The sequence below is a fragment of the Podarcis erhardii genome (assembly GCF_964252035.2).
Source record: "Podarcis erhardii genome assembly, chromosome: 7".
NCBI lineage: Eukaryota > Metazoa > Chordata > Lepidosauria > Squamata > Lacertidae > Podarcis > Podarcis erhardii.
The window spans coordinates 77,632,171-77,652,708 of record NC_138511.1 but is presented as its reverse complement, the minus strand read 5'-3'; the positions used below and the strand labels follow the sequence as shown (position 1 = coordinate 77,652,708).

Genomic DNA, 20,538 nt, shown 5'->3' with positions numbered 1-20,538 from the left:
ACCTTTACCTTTACCTTTACCCTAGTAGTATATGAATTTTTGTACAATTTGTCTGGAAAACTGAACCAACCCAGACCCTATGATCATCCTCTGATGATCATGCGTTAGGTGCCAGGCAAAAATATTCCTCTTTTCTGAGGCCTTTGGCCAGTTAAACAATCTATAGTCTTTTAAACTGCAGGGGTGGGTTATCATTTCGTTTGTTACTATGTTATGTATCTTCATGTTTTTATACTATAAACCGCCCTGTGAGCCTCGGATAAAAGGGGGAGGGTTAAGTACTTTAAAAACTGAAATAAATAAATGAATTGCAAAACTCAGAGAAGTATGAATTTTGCATGATGTCTGCATTTCCATTTTGGGTTACTGTTTTCTGAAAGCGTAACTTGGGTTGGTTTGCCTTCAGACAAGTACTGAATCAAATGTCTCCCGCTGTCCATAAGGGCAAGTTGGTGGATAGGTGGTTTAGCCAAACAGCATCATGTGAGATTCTGCCAACCTGCCAGTGCTGTGATGTAGGTCATTCTTTGCCCTGGACTGTGCAGCAGAGGGCCTTCTTGGTAGTGGTGCCCTCCCTGTGGAACACTTTCCCTTCAGATAAAAGACTATGCAACTTTTAGAAGACATCTGAAGGCAGCCCTGTTTAGGGAGGTTTTTAATATTTGATGCTTTCTTACATTTTATATATTCTGTAAGCCGCCCAGAGTAGCTGGGGAAACCCACACAGATGGGTGGGGGATAAACATCATCATCATTATTATTATTATTATTATTATTAACGTTTGCAAGCGTGTTACCATTTTATTCCAAAAACGGCAGCTCTCTGCAGCCCTCGAAGAGGTGGTTCTACTTGTTTCTCATGGAACGGAAGGAGTTAAAACCCTGCTGCATGGGGCAACAGATGAGGGGTGTGTGACCAATCGTGTGCTAATAAAACAATTGAATCATTGTGGGTTTTGTTGGAGGCAACAGCTTTCACCTGGGCAACCAGCTACCACCTGAACCAGGTGTTTCCAGACAGGCTTACTGGTTTCAGGGCGAGGCTGTCCCCTACACACACAGACACACACAGACTAAAATCCTATTTACAAGCATTTGGAAATTAGGCACAGAACTCAGATGTAGAAATAAATGCACCCGTGGAAAAGAAAAACTCAGCACTCAATTCTTTCCAAGTCTGAAGGGCATTGCATACATCCCTTGGGAATTAGGAGGGTTGGCTCACTGAGCCAAAAAGGGGTCTTTTGTTGCAGACTTCAGGTGTCTTGCCCCTTTGGAAACTGCTGGAGGCAGAGTCAGCTCATCGGTCCATCTTGGCTCATCATCAACAGGCTCATCGCAGCTATCTGCCAATCACCCATTCCCACCACCCTTCTGAGTAATACCCCTCCCCACCTTCTCACTATATAGAAAGGTCCGGTGACTTCTGTTTCAGTGTATCTGAAGAAGTGTGCATGCACACGAAAGCTCATACCTAGAACTAACTCAGTTGGTCTTTAAGGTGCTACTGGAAGGAATTTTTTTATTTTGTTCGGTCCATCTTGCTCAGCCTTGTTTATGCTGGGTGGCATTCGGCTAAGTTTTATTCAGAGCAAAAATACTGAAAGCAATGGACCTGATGGTCACGTTCACTAATTCCAGTTGGTTTACCCCGTGGAACCACTCAGCAGTTGTCTGAGCAGGGTTTTCCCCCAGCCATACTTGGAGATGCAGGGTTTTGAACCTGTGACCTTCTGCATTGCAGAGCAGATGCTCTTCCACTGAGCCACAGTGTCCCCTGCTACTTTTTAAAAAATTTTCAATTAAGGAACAAACAACTTTCTTTTCAGGCAGCTGGGCATACTGCAAAGTGCAGAGCTGGTGAACTCTCAGCCACATATCACCTTAATCTCAGCCAAGGCATCAATATATATACAGTACAGTGGTACCTCAGGGTTACGAACTTAATTCATTCCGGAGGTCTGTTCTTAACCTGAAACGGTTCATAACCTGAGGTGTGCTTTCGCTAATGGGGCCTCCCGCTGCCGCCGCGCCACCGGCGCATAATTTCCGTTCTCATCCTGGGACAAAGTTCGCAACCCAAGGTACTACTTCCAGGTTAGCGGAGTTTGTAACCCAAAGTGTTTGTAATCCGAAGCATTTGTAAGCCGAGGTACCACTGTAAAAGAGTATGAGCGAGTTTTCTGTAAGGATAATAGCTCAGCAGTAGAGCATTTGCCTTGCATGAAGTCCCAGATTCCCAGAGTTTCTAGTAAGACTGTCTAAAGAAACCCAGGGAGCCCCTGCCAGTCAGTGCAGACAGTCCTGAGGTAGATGGACCCTATAATCTGGACTCAGTATAAGTCAGGTTCCCGTGTTCCATCACTGTAAATATCAGTGTTCCCTTGCGTACGCCGTTTCCTTTCCGTAAGTGGTTGCAGTTAATAGCTCGCTCCATCCCCCTTGTCGGTATCAGGCTCATGCCAAACCATCAGTCAAGTGAAAATGAAACATGCAGCAGCAGAAAAGGGTCACCTTGAGGAACTCTTGAGTTACAGTGGCAGGGAGTTCCACAGGTTCTGGAATGTAAGATGTAAGGAAGCACAGCTGTCTAAAGTTGTACTTCTAAAAAGCGGGTCTGTGGCTTAGCAGCCCTGAAGGTTATGACTGGAGGCAGTAATGCTTCTGAATGCTACTTGCTGGAAACCGCAGGAGGACAGAATGCTGTGGCACTTGGGTCCTGCTTGAATCTGGAATCTGACTGGCCTCTGTGAGAACAGGATGGTGAACTAGGTGGGCCACTGCAAGGATTTTTGTGTGTTTGTGTTTTCTTACGTTCTCCTCCAGGACCCCTATACTTTGGGGTGCTCTTAAGTTCCAGTTTCGTGTTGTCAGCCTGTGTCCAGCTGAGTTCTTTTAGAACCTAGCAACACTCCAGATTAAAACATTCCAGCCCTGTACCCCAGTCTTTCCCTCGAAAGTGATAAAAGCTTGGAACGGTAAGGGGTCTTTGTCCTGGGGGAAAACATTTGCCTTGGTGGCGTTTCCAGAGCTGGGCTGAAAGACAAAAAGGTGGAGGGGGGGAGCACTTCTGGTCACTAAAGGACAGCCAAGGCAGTACGGGAGACACCCTGGGCAAATATTATTACAATAGGGAAGGTGACGGAGAGGGGAGGCACTCACAAGATATATAAGCAAGGCAGGCCTCAAAGGACAGCCAAGACAGACAGATAGAGGCACAGGAGGGGGCAGAGGAGAGAGTTGAGTAACCCATGCTGCCTCCTCATCAAAATATATCCTGACTTTGGCCACATTCACACCATATATTTAAAGAACTACAATACCACTTTAAACAATCACAGCTTCCCCTAAAGAATTCTGGGAGCTGTAGTTCGATATGGGTTCTGGGAGGTGCTACGATTCCCAGAGTCCCCTGTGAAAAGGCATTGGTTGTTAAAGCGCTCCGAAAATCATAATTCTTCGAAGGGAACTGGGGGTTTCTCCCAACAATACTCAGCACCTTTAACAAACTACATTTCCCAGGATTCTTTGGGCGTGAATGTAACCTTTATTTACTCCAGGGGTCTTCCCAGCATTGCCCTTGGACAGCCCTGCTCTGCTTCCTCCTCAAGTGCCTTTGCCTGACTGGAATGTGTCTTTGAACTATGATAATTCCTCTTGTTGCTCGAATGGAGGTTAGAGAGAGGTAGGGGTTGGGGTCGCATGCAGAAATCTGCAACTTTTACTGTGCAAAGGTAAGAGTCATGCTTGTGATCCACCTGTTTTGTCTCCGGCCCTGCCCTCCATTTGGCAGGCGGCCCCTGGAAAGTCACCCATGAGGGCATGCAGCCCTACTTTGGTTTGTTTCTGTGAAGCCATTGGCCGATGGGGGAGTGGAAGCTCTTGCACCAAAAATAACCCCTTTTCAACACTTTTGCATTTCGCTCCAGGGCATGGAAGCTAATTTACCATATTTTTTGCTCTACAAGACTCACTTTTTCCCTTCTAAAAAGTAAGGGGAAATGTGTCTGCATCTTATGGGGCGAGTGGAGGCTGCGCAGCTATGCCAGAAGCCAGAACAGCAAGAGGGATCGCTGCTTTCGCTGCGCTGCGATCCCTCTTGTTGTTCTGGTTTCTGAAATTCAGAATTTTTTCTTTTTCTTGTTTCCCTACTCCAAAAACTAGGTGCGTCTTATGGTCTGGTGCGTCTTATAGAGCAAAAAATATGGTGCTTCACTTTTCAGGTGGGGGGGGGGAGGAAATGTTACAGATCAACACCAGCTTTTCATCCCTGCAATGCAAATTCTGCAGCAGGAGCTGCTTCACTAGTAGGGGTAACAGCCGGTCCAGGGTGTGGTCTGAGCATCCCTCAGGCATGCTGGACCAAAGTCTCTGCCCCAGTATCCTTGGAGAAGCAAGAAGGCATCCACCTGTTTTGTGGACAGATAAACAACCCCATGCTGAGCAGAAATGCAACAGGTACATCTTTGCTCAGCAAGTAGCCATAGATAGCCTCCACAAATTTTTCCTGTCCTCTTTTCATTCAAGCTGGCAGCCCTCAACTACGATCAGGGCAAGGGGAAGCCATTGTGGTGCCTGCCAGGTGTGTAATTTTTTTATTTTTTGTGAGTTGTTTCAAACTGTTTTGAATATTGTCTTTTAATGTTGCAACCTGCTCAAGGAACTTAAGGTGAAAAGTGGGTGAGAAATGAACAAAAAAACAAATAAGCTACAACTCCCATCAGCTGCAGTCTGCATGGCCAATGGCACCGGATCCTAGGAATTGCAGTCCGCTGCCTCTGCAGAGCAAACACATCAGCTACTGCTCCATTAAGGGCACAGAGTCGCTCACTGTAAAGATGGCAAAAGATGGCATTAACTTGCCACAGCTCGAGGGTGAGGTGGAATAAAGGGACCAGGAGTGGAAATAACAACTTTTGCGGCTTGGCAGCACCCACTAGGCCTCAAATCCCTTCCAGAGTTTGGATTAAAAGCTTAACATTTACAACTTGGCTCTCCTTTCCATTGAATTCCAGTCATTGCATTTGCAAGGTTTTGCGTATGTGTGTGTGTTTTATCCCCTTTTGTGACGTCTGCACTCCTGCCATCCCTAACCACTATCCCTTACTCTCCTCCCAGCACTGGGAAGGAACTCCTGGAGTCTCTTGGCTCCTCTGTGCCCTTGCCCTGGGCAGTTCCCACTGCTGGTGGCGGCTTCTCCGTGAGAACACATGTCACCTGGCCCATCCGGATTAATATTTATCCTGTCACCGGTTCCAACGCTGCCTCCCCGCCCCCTCCAGCTCCACAGCCCCTGCCGTGAAGGGAGCAATTGTGTCCTGAACAATCGGACAAGAGAAGGAAGTTGGGCTTGCTCCATGAGCCGGGAGAAGGGGCTTGCCCGTGCCAGGAATGGTAGGATAAGGAAATAAAGAAGGGAAAAGAGAAAAGCCAAGAAGACGCAGCCTTGTTCTCTCGCTGAGGTGGTGAACCTTCCTCTGAACTGGACCTGCATACACAGCACAACTTTAAAGCCCATTTCCCCCAGAATCCTGGGAGTGGTAATTGACCTCACAGAGCTACAGTTCCCAGCCCCTTAAAGGAACTACAATTCCCAGTTGTGGTTACCTTAAATGTATGGTGAGTATGCTGCCCAAGTCAAGTAATCTGAAGTTTGTGTGCTAGTTTATCTGTTGGAAGATTCAGGACAGTGCAGGGTGCAGAACTAGATGGTTCACTTGCCTAATCCAGCAAGCTCTTCTTACCTATTTCTTTTGTCCTACGTGCTACCGGCTGGCTGGAATCTGAAGCTGCAAGCTCTCCACGCTGCAACATATTGTTGCAGGTAGCCTTGAAAAATGCACAAATGCAAGAAACTCAAAAGGCCAGCGTGCCACTTGTTCCTCTGTGTGCCTCTTGCTTGTAAATCCTCCAAAGGCCACACAGACCTTGTGGTGCAGCGTTAAAAACTGCTAGCACATTTACAAAGCTAAGCAGGGTCTCGTATAGTTTCAAATTGGATGGGAGATGACGTGTTGGGCTACATCTCTACAGTTCTATGATCAATGGGTGGACTTCTGTTATCTTTGTGCTGATCCAACGAGGCAATTCTAAGCTTTCAGGCTAATGGAGACTGGATACGCACCATACATTTAAAGCACATTCCCCTCCTCACAGAGAATACTGAGAAGTGTAGTTTATCCCACAGAACTACAATTCCCAGCACTCTGGACAACCCACAGCTCCCAGGATTCTTACCCAACCTTAGCTGCTGAATTGGATCTTATCCGATGTGTGGAAAATTCCAAGAGAGATTTTGCTTAACTGAGCCTTGATTCAATGGGTGAGATTGGATTTTCACAAGGCACGGCCGCTAAACAAACAAACAAACAAACAAACATCTGTTGGATCAGGGGGGAATTAATTAGTGCACAATAAGATCAAAATATGGATCAAGTGAAAGTGTAAATGAGTTCTTTATCAAGAAACAAGCCATCTTTTGGAGAAGCAGGTCTGTTGTGCAAGAACTCCTGACCAGCTATAATTGTGCAAGTTGAATTTCCCAGAACGTGACTGGGTGGCCCACCCAAAAACAACAACAGGCTGGAAGTGCCCAGGGAAATGCACTGAAAAGTGTGGGGTGAACCAGCGAAGATGTATAAACACCCCACAAAGCCAATCAGAATAATGCTCATTGTTTGTCCCACAAACAAATCAGAACATATGCTCAGTAAAGACCAGATCTAGGCCATACCATACATTTAAAGCCCTATGATACCACTTTAAACACTCATTGCTTCCCCCAAAGCACCCTAGGAAATGTAGTTTAAGGGTGCTAAGAGTTGTTAGGAAATCCCTGTTCCCTGCCCAGAGCTACAATTCACAGAGTAGTTTCAATCTCTTTTCCCAGGGAAAACTAGTTTTTTTCCCCCTTTTGCATTACTTTTGGGTTTTTTGCCCCCGAACCCATGCACAAAAAACTCTGCTTGTAAAAAAAGCAAATACAGTGGAACCCCATGTTACATACTGTCCTCCTTACGAATGCTTCGGGTTACAAGCCCTGCTAACCCAGAAGTAGATGCTCTGGTTGCGAACTTTGCCCCGGGATGCTAGTGGAAGCTGCATGCTGGCGGTGCGGCAGCAGCAGGAGGTGCCATTAGTGAAAGTGCACCTCATGTTAAGAATGGTTTCGGGTAAAGAATGGACCTCCGGAACGAATTAAGTTCATAACCGGCAGTACCACTGTATCAGTGAGAATAATAATAATAATAATAATAATAATAATAATAATTTGTTTGTGCCCTACCCATCTGACTGGGTTGCCCCAGTCACTCTGGGAAGCTTCCAACAGAATAATATCCTGATAAACAGTATGGCTGACTGGCTAGAATCCTGAACATAAGCATTCCATGCTGCAGCACTTTGTCGCAGGTTCCATTCTTACCAGTCGTGAGATAAACAGGGGAAGGGGATGTTGCCTAATATTCGGCCTGCAAACGTCCAAAGGCTGAGGGTGAGACGGACCTTTGTGCTGGTCCTGCAAGGCAATTCTTTTATCTTCTTTCAAGACGGTTAACTGGGACTGTGTACAAAACACACCTTTAAAGCACATGCACCTGCCAAAGAATCTCAGAAACTGTAGTTTACCCCTCCCAGAGCTGCAATTCCCAGCATCTATAACAAACAAACTACAGTTCCCAGGAGTCTTCCCAGGAGGGGAGGGGAGGGGATGTGCTTTAAATGTATGTTGTGTACTTAGCCCCGCTCCAGTAATCTGAAGTGCATGCACTAGTTGAAAAATTAGGTCTCCTCTGATTTGCTTCATCCTATGAGCAGCAGGCACCCTAAGCTGTAGCAATCCATACTGCAACATTCTGTTGCAGGACCACCTGTCCTGACTCTAGAGCATGTGCAAAAATCCCAGAGCGCCACTTCCTGCTCTGTGCGCCTAAATGTCACTGAGGCGACTCAGTGAGGTCCTGTCTGTGCACCTCTGCATCTCAAGTCACATCCTTGTGTTCCTGTCTTCACCTGTTGCACATGACCTGATTTGTTTCCCTCCCCCCCCCCGCACCGTTTCTCAAGAAGCTACAGGATACATACGGATCGTGACAAACTTCATGTGTACTTAGCTTCAAACCCCAACAGCGGGAGCGCACTGGGGCCAGAGTAAACAGTAACTTGTGCCTAGCCTGAATGCGTTTGAGCTGCCCTTGTTATTTCGATGATTACAATAAAATCCACTGTAAGATGAAAACGTTTTGTTAAACATTATTCGGAAATGGTTATCGCCAGTCGACTCACACACCCTTCATCAGAAGCTGACACGGGAAAGTTTACACAAATTACCACAATTTGGTGGAGTGTGTGCAGACAGGAAGGGGCTCCTGCAGTGATTATGAGTGTGAAACTAAATCGAGGGGCTGTGTGTGTGTCACTTGATATGTTGCTGGTCTACAACCCCATCACTCCTGACTATTTCCCATGTTGGCTGGGGCTGATAGGACCAGAGTCCACCATCACAGGTTCACATCTATGACGGGTCAGATGTTCCAAATTCTCACGCCTCCTTGTTTTTCTCTTTGGAAATGCCGGTGGCTCTGCAATAGCTGCGGGGGAACCAAACATTACTCTTGCCCCCTTTTGTGGTCTTTGTTCCTCTCCTTGATGCTCTCCTTTCCCAGCCCCCTCATCTTGTGACGTTGCCTTTTCTCTGCCTGTTCCCAAAAACTTATTTCCTACGGTCACCCTTGGATGCCGATGGGGGAAAGCAGCCCTCAGCACCTGCCTGTTGCACTGCTCCACATGCCAAAGAGTCAACATTAGTCCCTTTCCCGATTTTATCTTTTGCCTCCTGCTTTGATTTCGTTCCAGCCCATTTCCACTAAAGTGCTATGAAAACGTTTTTTTGCTCCTTTGGCTAAGCCAGAATTACCTTTCTTACTAGATAAGAAAGGTCAACTCTGTGAAGGTATGGACAAGTCGCTCAGTAAATCCCAGAGCTGCATGCCTCTGCTTGGCTCCTCTACATGTCCATTCAGATCCCAGTTTGCAAAACAATTTTTTAAAAAAATCTATTTATGTTGGGAAAATAAGCACCCACCTTTGTTCTGTTAAGTGGAAAACTCCCACCCTTGCAACACATTAAAGAGAACTAGGGGGCAGGATTCCAGATTGTACCACTTCAGACTGCAGGTGTGTTTGGGTTTGTACCACTTCAGACTGCAGGTGTGTTTGGGTCACACTTGTAGATATTCCAGCATTCAACAACAACAGAAATACAACTCCTTGCATGCAGAAAACTAGAACACCAGGGAGAAGGCTGTGTTAAAGTTTTTCCCCATTTTACTAATTTATTACTTTGTGAGGGGACATGGAAAACCATGCTCACACCCCTAAAGTGGTACAGTCCGGAATCCTACCACCACATGTCAATCAGCTGGGAAGCAACTGCAATCCAGCCATGGGCCTTCCTCCCAGCTTCTGTAGCTGAGTGAAGACTTGAACTCAGGCCTCTGAGGATGCCACCTGATTACAAACCTCCAGTCAGAAGCATGGTTTGAGTCAAGCAGGGAGGTCAAAGCAAAGTTCCTTGCAAGACCTGGGTTGTAAACTATGCAAGAACTGACCTACTGGAGCAAAACCCAGAGCTGTTTGCAAGAGCTCAGCTGTTAATCAAGTTAATCAAGAACTCTGCAAGATTCAAGGGTTTTTTTTAAGTGGAAACTGGTGTTCCTGGCCAAATAGTTCAAGGCGGATCACTTGCTAATAGTAAGGCTTTAAAAACAGAGCAGAAGTAAGACTGAAATCTGCTTAATCCTGATGGGTCAGCAAATTTTGACCCAGCAAGCTGAACACAGGCTACCAGACATGTAAAGGTAGCATTTATGAGATTGAAGAACGATCCCCTGGCTTGCCTGTCACTGCAAAAATGGGGAAGGAGTCAAGCACCAGCTGCTTCCATACATGACTGGTGGGTCACATTTGGCTGCATGGTCCTGCCTCTGAAAGACGCCAACGCGCATTTCTTTTTGCCTGATGTTTAAGAACAGGCTCTGAAGGAACCCAAATATTAAAATGCCTGAGCTGGCAGGAATTGGATTTATTTTCAGTCTCGGTACCAGCGAGTGACGAGGGCAACGGGGAGGTCACTACTGTATAGCTCACAGAAGGCAGCTCTAATCATGGTATTCCTTTTGGAATCCGAGTGCAATATTTAAATTGGAGCACATTTACTGAAACATTTCCCCTGCCTCCAAAAAAATAAAAATCAGCCCCCTTTCCTCTGCAGCCCAGACAGAGCCCTTTGCCTGTGTTTCCCTCCTTGTTTCTTCCAGCCAGCTTCTCCGACGTGTTCCCAAGCAGGGAGCGGTCACAGAGGGGACCTAGAACGGATCCGAGGTCTGTTTGCAGACGGAGGTTCAGGAAAGGCTCTTCATCTTCCAGGGGAAACTTGCTCCAGATCTCTGTGCCCTTGGGAGGCAGAGCTGCCGTCACATAGCAGGGCAAAAGCAAAGAGACCTCAAGCTGTAGCAAGGGAAAATATTTCCCCTTCCCAGCGGGTGGGGAGGTAGAGGGCAGGGGGGCTGCATGCCAGGACTCCTGGGTCCGGGGCTTGTGCACTTGTGCAGTCATCCTCAGACTCTGAAACAAAGGGCAGCTTTCTGTCACACGCTGTCCCAAACACAAGGAAGTGTGGGCACAAGATGCTTCCTCAGTCCTCTCCGGGTCTGTGCAAGGTTTCCCATCAAAATTGAGGGAAGAGAAGCTATAAACCCAACACAAAGAGAGCATATGCTCTGCTCCTGTTGTATCTAATCTGCAATGTGAATCTGTCCCAGGAAAGGCACAGCATCACTTTTTGGATCTGAACAGAACTGGCCACGCAGCTCAGGACATGCAGGGTCCAAGTTTAGCATGGCAACAGCAGCTACACGTCCAGCTCTCTTTCTGATTGAGACCTAATAATGTTTTTTAAAAATTGAAAACCAGGCAATTTTAGAACACTCTCTCAGAAGTCTTCACATCAGCCCTATAAGGTAGGTCTAGAGGTCTTCTTGCTTCATTAACTCGAAAACAAAGCAAAGCAGCCCAAGCAGGTTTTTGATCTCTGGGCAATTTGCCAGACCTCTTTGCGTAGAAGCCAGAACTTTTGGAGTGATTGCCACACTTATTTTTAATTTTTTTTAACAAAGCTGGACTTTTCAAGGTCAACAAGCTCTTTCCCACACTCGCTTTATAGAATCCTGTTCTGCAGAACCCCAGTCCTTCTCAGCAAGCCATTCAACAGGCAAGCTACTGGTCCAGCTGGCTCAGTATTGTCCACACTGATTGGTAGGGCCCTTCCTATATATTCCGCATACATGAGAGACTGTGGAGTTCCTCCATTGCCGCACAAACATCACAATAGGATCTGTGCTACAGAGCTGGGGGTGGGTGGACAGGCTTCAAACTTGCAGTGATGGTTTTGTGGAGGAGTTTTGCCAAAGATCAGAAGCAGATTTAGGGGAGAGCAACCAGTTTGGTCGCCCTGGATGCACAGCCTTGGGGGGTGCCACAACTATTATTTGGAATGGAGTGCAAGAGGCAGAGGGCGCTGAATTTTGGTGTCACCTAGCATACCACTTAAATTTGAGGTCCCAAGGCCTGCCGCTGCTGAGATCCACCAACCAGAGTCTGGTATGACAGACTTACTTGCAGAAGTAAATATGAGCTCAGAAATTCATTTTGAGTACCAAAGACTGACCGAAACTCGCAAAAAGCTACTCCCGGTTAATCTGCCAGGAGGGTGGAGTCTTTTTGTTGCTGCTATCGTTAAACAACTGGGATATAGGTCTACCTCTAAATGTATACTAAGGTATCTTGCAGATTTTGCAGAACCACACAGTTGTGAATCATTACTATGAATTGCTGTTGATCCCAGCAACTTATTTTGACTTGCCCATTGCAGCCGTCTCTTGCAATGCCATCATTTGAAGAGGGAGAGGTGCCTAACCCATCCCACTTCCCAGAGCGGTTGCAGGACTGATTTCCAGGGGAGGATCAGGGAAGCGGGGAATAATTCAGCACCCCCTGACCTGTCAGTTCTTCCTTGCATGTTAAGGGTTTGGTTCTTCATTCCTTATAAGATACAACACCTGCTTTTTTATTCTCTCCCCCCCCCCCCCGCAGTGATTCGCAGGATCTACTGCCCTCAACCTAGTATTAGGTAAGTAGATGAAATTAATATTCACCACACAAATTGAGGTAAAAAAAGAACTTTGGAAAAAGCAGGTCATGCCCCAATTTATTGTTCTCACTAGTGTTGCTACTTCCTCCCCCTCTCTAGTCTGAACTGCTGTACTTTTTTTAAAAAAAAAACATTTGCGCAACAGGCAGAAATTCAGCAGGTCTTTTCCCCAGTCACCACATCTCCAGGGCACACTGCTCCTGTTGTATTTCTGCTTGCCATACCTCTCTTACCAATGCAACCCTCTCAGGCCGGCAGGCGCGCACACACACACTGCAAAAGATGGCAACACTGTTTGGCATTTACAAAGGAAAGCTCAGCGATTGAATTCCTGGCACATTCTGGAAGGGGATCAAGGAGGAAGTAGCTAATCACCCTACAAAGACCCACCTTACACTCTGGGAATGACTGCTCCACAGGAAGTCTCCTTCAAACACTTTAGAGGTTTAAGAAGCACTTTATAGATGCATGCTGCTGCCCAGCCACCTCCAAACCCTGTCACTGCCTCAGCTTTGGTGATGTCACAGAATGTTTACAGGCATTCTAACAGCTGAGGAGAAAGGACCAGTTATGGAATGCTAGCGACTGGTGATGTCACAGAATGTTTACGGACAATCCAACCGGGGATGACTCAGAAGGGTCAGATAAGCAAGACTGACAATCTGCCTCAGCTACTTTATCTTATGGATCACTTAGGCTGGCCTACAAACACACACACAATCAATTGCGGGCTTTAACCTCAGCACCTTCTGTGTTATGCAACCGATACAAATCTTTCACTTCAGCATGCCATTGCCCCGCTATGCTGGGACTTGTCCATTCAGTCCTGCACCCCACCCCTGAATAAGCACATTCCCTTCCCTTTTCCGTGGTCTTGATGTCCCCAACGTCCTTCCACCCTGCAGGTCTCTAATTGCAGCAGGAGCAAAATGCAATAAATCTCAAGGGAGGGGATGGAGGAGACAAGCCAGAGCGAGGACTTTCTGTTTCCTGCTTCTCTGGGATAAGGTACAGGAGACATTTTTACGGGGTGGGAGATCGGCAGAGCTTGGCATGCTTAGCAATGATCCGCACCATACAATTAAAGCACATTCAATGCTTGTTTAAAACACATAGCTTCCCCCAAGAATCACGGGAACTGTGGTTTGTTGTGGGTGCTGGGCATTGGAGCTATATGAGGGGGAAACTAGAGTCCCCCAAATTCCTTGGGGGAAGTTGTGTGCTTTAAGTTGTATTGAATGTGCTTTGAATTGTTTTTGACACCCATCTGTCTCGAGAGACAATGGAGTGCACTCCAGGGGTGAAGTCAAACCTTTGGTGAATCACAGCACCTGCCGTGGCTGCAGAGACTGGTAACTTGTAGCTGCTGCCTCCTGTGTTGTTTTTGCTGTGTTAGCAGCACAGAAGCAGGGGATTTGAACCCTGGTCTCCCAGGCCGTAGTCCGACCCTCTAACCACTGCACCACACTGGCTCTTGGTGATTTTTGTGTGCCTGCTGTAGCACTTGTAATGATTTTTAATTGTGTTTTGATTGGCCCCTTCCTCTCTTATATTGCACTTCATTGCATTCCAGTTCGAATTCTGCAGAACTTTACAGAATTCAAAGGATAAATGTTCTTCTTTACAGCCTTGCCCTGGACCACCAAAATGAAGTTTGTGGACCACCAGTGGTCCACAGACCATGGTTTGGGAAGCCCTACCCTATAGTAACACAAAAGGGGGTGGGATTAAGACTGGGAGACCATGGCCGGTCTAGGCCCATCTAAGCAGGTTGTGCAAAAAGGAACTCTGAAAAGACAGATGCAAAATGACAGAAACCCAAACCCCACTTGTTCCCTGTTTTTCCCCATGGCGCCAGACAGTCAGCAGCATTTGTGCAAACTGCTTCGGAAAGTCTCCAGTTGAAGGACCTTTGGTTCTGAAAGATGCTGAGCTATGATAAACTTTTAATTGTAAGTGCTTTCGAGAACCTTTTCATATTCTTTTCGGTTTCTGTTCCTCCTGTTTGTTTTGGCTTTGGGAGTTGAGCGGAGGATGTCCTCTGAATGCCCGTCTCTGGGAATCGCAGGTGGGAAAGGTGCTCGTGCTCTGGCTTGTGGGTTTTTGTGGGAACAGGATGCTGGACTAGGTAGGCCGTTGGCCTGATCCTGTAGGATTCTTCCTATATTCTTATTTGAAACTCAGCCTCCCAGCTGCTGTGCTGGAGCAGCTCAGTACATCTAAGCTTTATAGCAGCGATGGGGCACCTGTAACCCGCCACAACTCCCATCATCCCTGACCACTGGCTGCGCTGCCTGGGGAGTGGAGTGAGAGTCGGAGCTTGTCAACAGCTGGAAGGCCATAGGTAGAGTGGCAGAGCATGCTTGGCATGTAGAAGGGCCATGAAATCTCCAGGCAGGGCAGGGGAGGTTCCTGTCTCAAATCCTGAAGAGGTGTAGACAATACTGAGCTCGACATACCAGTGGTCTGACGTAGCTTTCCATGCATCTTAAGAGGAGATTAGCTTCTATGTTTGGCTGCTGGTTTTGTGGGAAGGGTCGCAGCAGTTTGATTTCACCCCCCAGAGACACACTCCATTATCTTTTGAGAAAGATGCGTGCCAACCATGGACATAGCCAGGATTTTTGTTAGGGGAGCAGGCTTTTGTTTTGGGGTGGGGAGAACCTCAGATTTGTACTGATTTTTATTGATTGGGGAGCCAGCTGTCCACCCCCGCCCCCCTTGGCTACACCCATGATGCCAACAACAACATTATTCCAGCCTTTGGCAACCTTGATACCCCCAGCTGTCTTGGACCACAGCTCTCATCTCCAAATCAGCTGGCAGGAACCATGTTGGAATATTCCAGTAAAAGCATTGCTTTAAGCGCTCAGTTAATGCAGTTTAGGAAGTTCTGTGCATGCTGAAAAACAAGACTCCTGAAATAAGAAAGAGATTGTGAAACTGGAAGAAAACGATGCGGTGTGTCACAGACAACCCTGGGGTTGCGGCACTCATCTCCCTGCAAATGAGTGCCCTGCAAATGGGGCAGGGGTGGCGCTGTGGTCTAAACCACAGAGCCTAGGGCTTGCCGATCAGAAGGTCAGCAGTTCGAATCCCCATGACAGGATGAGCTCCCGTTGCTCAGTCCCTGCTCCTGCCAAACTAGCAGTTTGAAAGCACGCCAAAAAGTGCAAGCAGATAAATAGGTACCGCTCCGGCGGGAAGGTAAACAGCATTTCCGTGCGCTGCTCTGGTTCTCCAAAAGCGGCTTAGTCATGCTGGCCACATGACCCGGAAGCTGTACGCCGGCTCCCTCGGCCAATAAAGTGAGATGAGCACCGCAACCCCAGAGTCGTCTGCGACTGGACCTAACGGTCAGGGGTCTCTTTACCTTGACCTTAATGTCCTGCAAAGACACACCGCATCGTTTTCTTCCAGTTTCACAATCTCTTATTTCAGAAGTCTTGCTTTCCAGCATGCACAGAACTTCCTAAACTGCATTAACTGAGCGCTTAAAGTCAGTGGCCTATTATCATCAGCCATCACTGTCTGGCTGTCTTTGGCTTCCTGAAGCAGACAAGCAGATGAGGCTGGCTCTAGCCATGTAGACTTTTCATTTGCATTACAAATGTGGGGTAATACAAACACCAGCGTAAGCCTCACTTGTGAAGAAAGCTTACAGCCCTTTTGTTATCAAGGGGGGGAAATCTACAGTTAAGAGCTGCCTGCAGAGCAAGGGAAGTGCTTGATGTAGTCAGAGCCAAGATGACTCAGACCAGAGAGCTATGCTACGCAGTGTGATGAGAACGGTTTGCAAGCTCCACACCTAGATCCACCAGCACAACTTACCCAAGGAGAAACTCTGTTCTCTTGGTTGTGGTGTAGCCAGTCTGAGCCAGTGTGGCGTAGTGATGAGAGTGTCAGATCTAGGATCTGGGAGACCAGGGTTCAAATCCCCACTCAGCCAGGAATCCCACTGAGTAGCCATGTTGGTCTGCCATAGTCAAAACAAAATTAAAAAAAAATTACTTCCAGTAGCACCTTAGAGACCAACTAAGTTTGTTATTGGTGTGAGCTTTCGTGTGCATGCACACTTCTTCAGATACGAAAGCTCATACCAATAACAAACTTAGTTGGTCTCTAAGGTGCTACGGGAAGCAATTTTTAAAATTTTGTTTTGACTATGGCAGACCAACATGGCTACCTACCTGTAACTACCTCACAGGGTTGTTGTGGGGAGGGGGACAAGTGTCAACACGAACTTGAGCTCCTTGGAGAAAAAGTGGGATATAAACGTGAAAATAGATAAAATAAATAAAAAGTCCCCAAGTTGCTCAAGGTTCTCTTGCTCCCCATTCTATCCTCGCAACAACTCTGTGAGGTAGGTTAGCCTGAGAGGCTGGGACTGGCCCAAGGTCATCCAGTGGGCATCGCTGGGATAGCTCAGTCGGTAGAGCATGAGGCTGTTAATCTCAGGGTTATGGGTTCGAGACTCACATGGGGCGAAAGATTCCTGCATTGCAGGGGGTTGGACTAGGTGTCCCTCATGATCCCTTCCAACCCTACTGATTCTGTGATTTGAACCCTGGTCTCCCAGGTCCTAGTTCAACACTCTAACCACTACACCACGCTGCCTCTCCCTTCCACTACATCTCCATGTTTAAAGCACCATCACTGTTTTGTCTTCTGGTAAGATGTAGAGGTGTCTTTTAAAAAAATAAAATGTTACTGCAGATGCACATGGACTTGTGTGTGGACACAAACAGTGGACTCTTTCCCCCTCCAACACAGAGGTACGCAAATCAGTGAATATGGAGGGTCTTCTTTTCCCAAGGGTGTTTTTTCTTTGTGCTTCCCTAATCAGGGAGATCTGGGGTGGGGAACCTCCAGTTCACCTCCTCCCATGAAGTCAAAGGTGGCACTCCAAGCTTATCAATCTGGCCCTCAGGATTCTGCCCTCTGGACAGGCCACCTCTCCAAGCCATTGTCCTCGCTGGGCCTGTTCTGTGCTCTTTCGCTTGGCTGGAATGCATCCTCAAACTGGGACAATGCCTCTTACTCGTAGGAGTGAAGAGGTATGTTTTGGGTGCTCAGAAACCTCTGGCTTTTCTGTGGCTGTAACACACAGCCTGCTGTAAGTCACACCCATAGAACCCCATCCCCAAAACAGCCATGGTTTGGAGGACTCAGAAGTGTCCTGACATATCGAGTGCATAGCATCAGATATCACAGGTTAGCCACAAATGGGAACCCACTTGTGCTTTTGAGGCAGGAAAGCCCAAGTGCAATGCCTTCCCAGCTGAGACACACAAATTAAACAGGAGAAGGAAGGAAGCTGCTGGGATGTTCTTTTGCATGAGCTGCATCGGAATGAGCGGCTGTTCATTCCAGGACCAATCCAGAAGTGATGCAGGAAATCCCTAAACAGGATCTCTCTCTCTCTCTTTTGCAAATGTTAAGAAAAGCTGCAGGACTTATGAGGGGGAGGACTGAGAGATGGGCGATTTCACTATTTTTCTGGTTAAATTCTGCACCAATCTTCTATCTGCCCCATGGAAGGAAGCACAGTGGTACTAGCAAAATAGCTGGGCTAAACAGCAGCTGGAAGGTTGATTTAATTGGGAAACTGGCATGGAATGAAAGGGTTAAGCAAGTACACACACACACACACACACACACACACACACACACACGGTCCTGATTAATACCTTTGGCTATTATTAGCATTTTTTTTAAAAAAAAAAAGGAAGATGCTGTTAATAAATTCCCCACATCATCTCTGCCCCTCAGTTCTCATTCACTTCAACGCAAAAGGACTTCTAAGAAATTGAGTTTTTGTGTGTTTTTTTAAACTTCTCTGTGAATGATGCCCCGCAGATTGGGTCCACCTGCTTTCCGCTCCCTCAACCACCAGAGGCCGCTGCCTCACCTTCCCTCGTGGTACGGCCACCTCCGAGGCAGAATCCAGGCAGGCACCTACTTTGAGTAGGTTTTAAGGAAGGGGATAGAGAACCCGGGGACCTTCTAGGTGTTGTTGGACCACAACATACATCACACAAACCCCAGCCAGCACTGCCAGTTGTCTGAGATGATGGGAGCTGGAGTTCAGTGGGACAGATGTGTGCAGGATTTCCCTGAAGCAATTCTTGAAGCCACCGTGTGTGCTGGTGGCCGTCACAACACTGGGTGGCAATGAGTCCTGCAGGTTAATTTAATAGGACTAGTTTCACCTGTATGTTAATTGACTCCCACTTTTATCACCGAGGGGGGGGTGAGGGGTGGCAGGGCGCTCTTGAGGAGCAGGCAGGGTCATGACTGAAAGCCACACATGTTTATTGTTCTGAGGCTATTGTTTTGTTGCAATGCGATATTGCACTGGGCAACGGAAAAAGAAAATATAGAAGGATGCATTCCCAGCTCACAATGTCCTAAACTTTGGTTTAGGAAATGGCAAATTGCCTTCATTTCCTTTTGATACCTATTTTGAGTGTTTGGTGCAGATGCAAAGGGGTATGGGCAAGGAAACGTCACGATTTCAATCTTGCCCTTCTCCCAAAGAACTCAGTCCCTTCACAGGCTACTTAAGACCAAAGTCACTCAGTGAACTTTATTGCAGAGTTGGGTTTTTAAAAAGACTCTTCCCATCCATCCAAGACCAAGCAGTCAGTGCACCACAACGACTCTCCAATTATAGGTTGTGCATGTCAACGGAGGGACTTGTGGTTGATGAGAGTGCGTGCCAGCTTTTGAATTCCACAGAATTCTTTGTCGGGTGGAAAAGCAGCAGCAGCAGCAGATTCTTGGATGTCTCATCAGGGATGGAGAGTTCCCACCCTCCCTGACCATTAGCCATGCTTGACTGGAGTCCCATAACATCTGTTGGGACACCACAGTCACCATCCCTGATGTATAGAGAGAGCAAAGACCCTGAATCTCCCCCAGCTGACCCGATTTTAAGAGAAGTTTCCTTCTGCACTCCTTCTGTATCTTCTCTGCATGAGGCAAAACTTTAAAAAGTCCCCCAAATGGGAACTGATCTGGGGAAAACACCTGCTATTAAAACACATTTGCTAACCCTGGCGCCTTTCAGATGTTTTGGACCACAATCCCCATCAGTCCAAAACATCCGGACATAGAACATTTGGTTGGTGAGGGTTGTTAAGAGTCGAGCGTAAAGGTGACTTACCTGACAGCGTCCAAACCAAGCCAGTTCGGTGTGCAAAATCATCAGGAAGATGCCAAGAAGGGCGATGCCCAGCGCCCACCCAGCCAGCTTCTTCTCTTCCCCCAGCAAAACTTTCCTGCCTCTGAGACGCCGCAGGTTGTCGCCGGGCTCCCCAGGGATGGGCAGCACCGTGGTCTCCGCCGGGTCTTCCTTGATCTGCATCTCTTGCGCGCTGCCAGGGACGGACGAGCGCTTCGCCGCAGAGGTTGGGAGGCAGGGGCTGAAGACCCCCTGGGCAGCCCCCCATCCCTGCCTCTTGAGCAGCCAGCAGGCAGCCAGGGCGAAAGAGGGGGGCGGTAGGGGTATTATGGGGCGGTGGCACCTGCTGGCGCTCCGGGGTGGCCGGGAAAGCAAGAGGGTGGAAGAAACAAAAAAAGAAACCAAAGCACGAGCGACGCGTAGGGAAAGCGAGGACGAGAAGGAAGGCGAGCTGGAAGGTCCGGAGAAGAAAGAGAAAGTGAAGAGCGTGGGTTTCCAAAAAAAAAATAAAAAAAAAATGGAAGGAAGGAGGCCAGAAGGAGAAAGAGCGCGCGGCGAAGTTCTCCAAGCGCGCGGAGCCGTAGGCAGCGATCCGGCCAAGGAAGAGGGTGGAGAGTGGAGGCAGCCCCAGAGAGCGCCGGAGGAACTGGGCAAGTAGCCGGCGGGCCGGTCTCTGGTGCTTCGTCACGGGGCAGGGCAGGGCGGGGGCTCCCCGGGGAGGGAACAACGGCGGAGGGAAGGGGGAGGGAGGGAACCTGAGCGCCGAAGCAGCGCAAGGAAGGCGCGCCGAAGGACCGTAGCGCAGCGAAAACGCGCCTGCCTTGCGCGCAGAAGGTGCCGCCTTTAGTGCCCCCCCCCGGCCCCGGGCATCGCCCAGCGGGCCTGGGGGTGTCCCCTGCCTCCTGCAAGCTTGGAGAGCCGCTGCCGATCCGTGTGGGCAACGCTGAGCTAGGTGGAGCAACGGCTTGACTCGGTAGAAGACAGCTTCTTGGGTTCCTGTAGGGTGGGGAGGTGTGGCTCGCTGGGGCTCAAGCACGTGGAAACTTGGTAAAGGTTTGCGATCTCTCTCTCTCCTCCTCCTCCTCCTCTTTCATTTACTCACCCGTAATAGGAACCGCTGGCACTCGACCCTGCATGACAAGCG

At 48.0% G+C, this 20,538-nt stretch overlaps 1 protein-coding gene across 1 annotated transcript in view; it reads right to left on the bottom strand.

Moving 5' to 3' along the window:
* Positions 1-20,051, bottom strand: part of KCNN4 (potassium calcium-activated channel subfamily N member 4) — a 46,842-nt gene extending 26,791 nt beyond the window's left edge. Inside the window, exon 1 of the mRNA XM_081869268.1 lies at positions 19,377-20,051. Coding sequence (XP_081725394.1) covers positions 19,377-19,577 — 201 coding nt within the window. The 5' untranslated portion in view covers positions 19,578-20,051. The remainder of the gene's footprint in view (positions 1-19,376) is intronic.
* Between the last annotated feature and the right edge of the window lie 487 nt (positions 20,052-20,538).